Source organism: Lactuca virosa, chromosome 4 (assembly GCF_052849685.1).
Source record: "Lactuca virosa cultivar CGN04683 chromosome 4, Lactuca_virosa_CGN04683_v6, whole genome shotgun sequence".
In the NCBI taxonomy this organism is placed as follows: domain Eukaryota; kingdom Viridiplantae; phylum Streptophyta; class Magnoliopsida; order Asterales; family Asteraceae; genus Lactuca; species Lactuca virosa.
In genome coordinates, this window is record NC_136429.1 from 231133810 (window position 1) to 231140688 (window position 6879).

Sequence of the window (6879 nt, forward strand, 5' to 3'; positions counted from 1 at the left end):
GATCTAGGAGATATGACATTAGAATGCATGACTCGTTGGACTCTATTAAGGAGCTCCACCGCCTCTGGTGCGAGAAAACCAAATGTATCGAATGCAAAAGGAACAAACACATGTTGATTTTCTATACATGCATTCTCGTGCTTTACCACTTTGCACGCAGCGGCTTTCAAAGCGGCATGCCCAGCTGTGAAACCCCCAGTCCCCAAACCAACGAGAGGAGAGACCCCGGTAAGATCCACGCACGCATGCTTCCCTCCTATCCATCCAAAGACCAAAATGTCAGCCGGTCTAAGTGTGGACCTGTCATCCTGCGGGTCCGTCAAAAAGTTCACTGGCGCTTCTTTCTTCACAGAAATACCAGCACGCCGACAAACATCAAAGAGAACATCCTGAACCACATCATGTCTATACTTGAAACCAGGGAGCTCTCTACAATGAACCGCGTGTTCCCCAAAGGTATCCAAACATGCCTTGCGACAAACTGGGCATATCTCGTCAATTGGGAATATGGGAATCATGAGGCGGTAACGAAGGATAGTTCGGTACTCCACATGAGACATATGCTGGCCAAGACCATCAATAGGGATAGTTAGCAGAAAATCTTGAGCATGAGGCGCCCGCAGACACTCAAAGACTGCTTTCTGTCTGACAGTCATGTCGAAGTCGACTTCCATATCTTGGACGATTTTGCTAAAAAGGGCACACGCCAAAGCTTTTTGGGATTTAGGGGGGGTGTCCTTATTAGTGAAACCGCTACAGTCAAATCCCGGAATCGTATCGCGAAGACGAGTCATAGCACATAGGTAATCCGAGTCCATACCACATATGCCACTGTCACGTAAGATGTGGTCTTGTAATGCCCAAGATTGGGCCCTCGAGGCTACAAATGCGTAGGAGGAAACCTCGTAGGCCGAGTACAAACCCAAACCACCAAAACGAATAGGTAAGGAAGCCAAGCACCACTGAATGTCGCCAAAGAAGGGGCCTCCACATACCACCATATCCTCGATAGACCTACACAATCCTTTGTCAAAGAATAATGCTGCCTCTTCTATGTGTACCGGCTGGCATGTCCTTAAACCAAAGAAAAGTTTTGCAATGCCCATACATGATCGAAGCAAAAGGAGCTCACTCTGCGGGTCAGATAGTTGTGGAAGAAGGCCCATCAAATCAACAGCATTGACCGCTCTCTTCATGGCCAGCCCGCTAATAAACCCCGTGTCTCTGCTAACAGCCCCCCCCCCCCCCCAAGGAGCTTCACCCCCAAAGAAGGTCTCCCTATATCCGTTGGGAATAACTCGGCACGAAGCTTCCTACCATCACATGAGGGCCAAAAAATCTCCGTTTTCTTGATGTTCAACTCAAGACCCAAACCTGGACCATGCAACCGAATTATGTTCAACACTCTAGCCACCTCCTCTGAATCCCCAATGACAGTCCCATCATCTAGATACCAAGCATGGAGAAGGAGCTTACAATTGTCTCTAATCTTGTGCACAAGCGGGTGCAAAACGAGGGCAAAAAGAAGAGGGCCCAAGGGGTCACCTTGCTGCACCCCAGCGGCAGACCATATATGTTGGTCTCCGATATAAAGTCTCGCTGCTTGCCCGTACAAGAAATTCACCAACAAAGAAATGGAAGGGCACATCTTCTTAACTTCGTGGAGCAATGCTGATCGATCCACCAGGTTAAAGGCATTCGAAAAATCCACAGTCAGCATTACAAGAGACCCATCAGCATGGTGTTCACTCAACACCCTATTGGCACTGTGTAACACAGCCTCAGCACCGCCAGATACACCAACCCCAAACTGAAAATCATTAAGGTACTTGGCCATTTCTTTACCCACACCTTTCATGGCAACCTTGGAAACCAGACGTCTCCATATAGTGCCTACTGCAATCGGACGGATCCCGTTGTCAGGTTTAAGTAGAGGCGTGAGAGGAGCGGATGCAACAAACTCTGCCAAAATGGTTGGACATATTCCCGCTAACCATAAATTAACAACTGAAGTGATAGCATGTATGAGATCTGTGGAAATAGCAGACCCTTCTCCACAAAGGGCGTCTAGTAAGTGTTGAGCCCTCAAGCCATCTCTCCCGCAAGAAGTTCCTTTAGGGAAGGATTTGATGCAACCAAATACACAGTCAAAGTCTGCTATAAGGGGAGGTTCAGAAATTATGGGGCTCGGCATGGATGGGGGTGGTCTGAAAGGGTGTTTGTCCTCCAAAGCTTTAATAGTACCACCATTATATGGTGCAACACCCGATGAGCATAACACTTTCACTGCTGCGGTAAAATGACCATCTGCAACCTTACGGAGACACTGTCTGATGTTGGTGTTACTTGATGTAGCCTCCTTCTGAAGGATGTCTTCACCCTGTCTCATAGCTCCAACCTCAGGATTGTCTAACATATTTTGAACTAACTTCGTGATACCACCCTCTTTCCCCCATGTATCCAAGGACTTCAGGATGGAGCTTTGCTGTAAAGATTTTCTATTCCCAGACCTACATTCTTGTCTATTTTTGGGTCTAAACACCTGCAGTGTGCATCGAGGAAGAAGTAACAAACACATCCATGCCTCAACCGAGCCAGGTTGGGCAATCACCTTGTAAAGAGCGGTCTTCAAAGCCTGAGAGAAAGCAAGACGACAACTATGGGGGATACTCTTGACAGTAGTGATAGGCTCTTTAAAAACACGATCAAGGAGCGCAACATCAAAAACCAAACCTCCAAGAGCATTTGTCACCGACTCTTTAGTTGACGGCTTTAGAATACCAACAATATAATGACTCGAGCCGTCATCCCCTGTAACAAACCTCACACGACCATCCGGGTGATGACAATAACGACTAAGAGCCTGCAAAGTCATACACTTCCCCCACATCCATTGACCAAAGGCCTTCAAAGTTTCTTCCACTGCCATAAATAAACCAACATCACTAGAAAGAGCTTCACGTAACACACTTTTACGGTCTTCAGTAGGTAAATGATGCCTTTTGATGTGTGAAATCATACGGCCAATCCCTTTACTTCCCACTTCACCGTTTGGGCAACAATGGAAGCTTCTGAACGGGCACAGACAAATATCACTCGAACTTGTGGATGAACTTTTGATTATAAACATATCTAAAATTTATTTTCAATTTTATTCATGTCTTAAACATAACTTTAACCTTCAATTTTAAGAAATATATGATAACATTTGATATGATTAGACAAGAAGTCTTATGTTTCATACAGGAATTTTGGTTATTAATTTATTCAATACAAAATGATTGGGATATCACTACAATAATAAGTGATAGAAGAGAAGAGAAAGAAGAAAGAAAAATGATTATGCAACAATATTGTAGCCATATTTTATATAAATGAAAACCAATAATAAATTTTTAGTCATAGTTTATCTAAAAAAGCTTAGAGAATTTATCTGTACTTTTGCATACTTGATAAACTTAATAAAGCCTTTACTATTTAAATAAGGGTAATTCTAACCGCACGAATTAAATTCCAAATGCACGAATTTTTGATTGACTTGATGTACATCACCGGAAGTTTTGACAGTTTTTAATATATTAAACTAAATCAATGTTTACTTTACAATTTTCATTAAATGCCCTTATATTTATAGTTGATTTTCATATCATACCTTATACTTTTTGAAACTTTAGCTTTTATATATATATATATATATATATATATATATATATATATATATATATATATATATATATATATATATATATATATAGGTAAGAGTTATATGGAAAATGAATACAAGAAAGATAGTAGAGAGATTTGATTGTATTTTATTAAAACTATATTGTTTTTAATGGATCTATACCTAATATTAGGTACATAACAGCCACATATTCCTTAAGCCTTATAATTAATGAAATTAAAGGCATTTAATAATTAATGAAAGTTACTAATTTATGTTTATTTTTTATTTATTTTATTATTTAATGGTTTTAGTCTTGAACATCTCTCTCTCTCTCTCTCTCTATATATATATATATATATATATATATATATATATATATATATATATATATATATATATATATATATATATATATATATATATTAGAAACATCAGAATCGCACATATATAACAATTTTGTTTTAATTTATACAGATCTTAATAATTATAAACAACAAAACATAAATTTGATTTTACTAATTATCAGATATTATAACTGTAGAATTGTTACAATTATTGTGTGTTGCAAATGGAGAAATGTAGGAATTCAGGCGAGCAGCATAAACAGTTTCCCATCCAGCAGACCGTGATGATCTGTTGTGACGCCAAAGTGGTAAAATAGTAGGCATTGGATATCCTCCATGTAAATCAACCTTCACATAATGATCACCTCTAACAAGAGCAATAACAACAACTCTATGAGTTGAGATGTCTTGGGGACCAAGCCATAGTGGAAAACATGTTGACGGACTATCTTTGCTTAGAAAAATAACTATTACATTATACTTGTTAGCAATGAGAAAGCTAGTGACCGGCATAATCAACCAATGATCTGTTGGTGCGAAATGTGATCCATTGAAATTCAATGAGTGGTGTATGGTGTTTAAATCGTAATCAAAAATCTGTGCGTACTCAGCTGGGTGTGCTAACAACTCATTCTGTAAATCTAAGCGGATTTGACGCCAATTATCTTCACTATAACCGAGACACGCAGCTATTGCACGAAATCCACAATTTCCATCTCCCCTCACGTTTTGTATGTTTGTGACATATGGATGAAATTCATACGGAATTTCATTCATAAGTGGATCTGAATTATACATTACTTGTTCTTGGTTGAAGTACGAGCTATGCATCGATTGTTCCTGATTAAAAGTTGAGTTGAACATTGGAGGTTCTCGGAACGAGTACGTACTGTGCCTATCCGGCTCCTGGTTTAGATCAAACAAATTAGACCGCATATAATCAGGCGTATAAGTAGAAATGCTACGTCGAGACGGATATTGAGTTGGTGGCGCTTGAGTCGGTTGATCTTGAGGTGGTGGATGTTGAGTTGGTGGGTCGTGGTTTAAATCGATATGGGTTTTCTTGAAAAGTTTCTTCTTTAAGGAGGGGCGCCCACGAGTATTTTTGTGAGTAGCAGGTTCAGAAACTGAAGTTGTTGACGGCGTGATTAAGTTTAGTAACTTCCTTGCTAAACTTAACTTAACAGGTCTTGATTGTTTTTCGTAATGAGCATTAAACATATTTACCTCAACTGCACAACCCAATTTATCATCTTCTAACGATTTGCATTCTAATAAATCAAGTTTCTTCCAAAACTTATCTACTGAATGAAGCGGTACACAATGACCTTTTTTAACAAATATAGCTTGTTCATGCGCACATGGCAGCCCATAACTTGTACGTACTTGACATCCACAATTTTCATAAACAAATCCAAATTCTTTGGACCGCTCATATTCTTTGAAAATGATATCAAGTGCATAAATTGAAACGAAACGACACAATGGTTTTAGATGTGGTATTTCGTAGTACCGATGTACAATGAAAATTTTGTTATGCGCAAGACTCGCTTTTATACCTGTGTATTGTGACTCAACAACATCAGCAATACGCTTCAATGATTTGGCGATATCTGATCTTGATGTTTCGACATATCTTTTTAACTTGGCATGTTGACTTTCAGCTCTATTAGTTGTGTGATTGCCAAAGTTAAGAAACTTATCGGTCCATGCAGACACAAACTTTTCTTTGTGTGGTGTCAACCATGTTTTGTTTAGATAAGAAAATGCATCTGAAATACATAAAAAATTTCAGTTGATGTAATGATTTATAACATATTATAGTGTATATTTAAAAATACCTGGATAATTGTTCGTAGTTTTTTCAACTTGTGCCAAATTCTTGTTGTATGCTTCCTTTGTTTCAGAGTTAACCAACCTCGTCCATGACGTATAAAGAACATCCCAACATGATTTGCATTTCTTCATGATATTGTTATTTATATGCCATCTGCAAAGTAATCCTTTAGCATCTGGAAATATAATAGTGTATGCGTTCATGAGAGCCATTTCTCTATCAGTCACAATAGCACGCGGCAACATACATCCTTCCATTACCGATTTTAGACAGTCTAAAGCCCAAACATAGTTGGATTGTTTTTCTTCATGCATGTACACAAATGCAATGGAAAATGTCATATTTGTTGGAGTTACACCAACAATCTCCAATAGAGGCATCCCGTACTTGTTTGTTTTATATGTTGCATCCATTAACAAGACATGTGGAAATGCACGCCATATTTCTAATGATCTTGGATGAGCAAAGAATAAATCTTCTAACTTATTTGTCAAAACATTTGCACGACTATAATAAACATATCCATTTTGATCTAGAAATTCCATAACACCTTGCATTTGAGTTTTACCTTCTCTCTCCCTACGTCGAAGTTTTTCGTCTGCATTGTAGATAGTTTTGAGAGTAGATACATTTTTCGGATTTAGGTTTTTTAGTGCAGATAATATATCTTTTGGTTTGACATTTTTTTTCAACAAATCTTCCACTATTCGACATTCATATTCAGTTAGTCGTCGTGGATAAGGATGACCTTCTAAATATAATGACGGCTCATGGTTATGAAATTCACATATCATTTTTATATGAGATCATTTTAATTAAACAACTTTTATGAATAATTAATATGTTTCTACTTGTTAGTTTTCAAAATTAATAAAGTTTTAAGGGTTTAAGATTTAAATTGATAAAATCTAGGGTCTTTTCTAAAACTACAATGTAAACCGAAGGTATAAAATTGTAATATTATATTTTATCGATAAAATAATTCGGCACACATATTAATCGGCACACATATTTATCGATAAAATAATTCG

At 38.1% G+C, this 6879-nt stretch overlaps 1 protein-coding gene across 1 annotated transcript; it reads right to left on the reverse strand.

Moving 5' to 3' along the window:
* Positions 1 to 4182: 4182 nt before the first annotated feature.
* On the reverse strand, positions 4183 to 6642 carry LOC145105697 (PKS-NRPS hybrid synthetase cheA-like). Its single transcript, XM_079042782.1, has 2 exons — positions 5853 to 6642; positions 4183 to 5783 (listed from the first exon to the last, which is right to left on the reverse strand). The coding sequence occupies exons 1-2, from the start codon at positions 6640 to 6642 to the stop codon at positions 4183 to 4185; spliced, it is 2391 nt and encodes a 796-aa protein (XP_078898908.1).
* Positions 6643 to 6879: the final 237 nt, after the last annotated feature.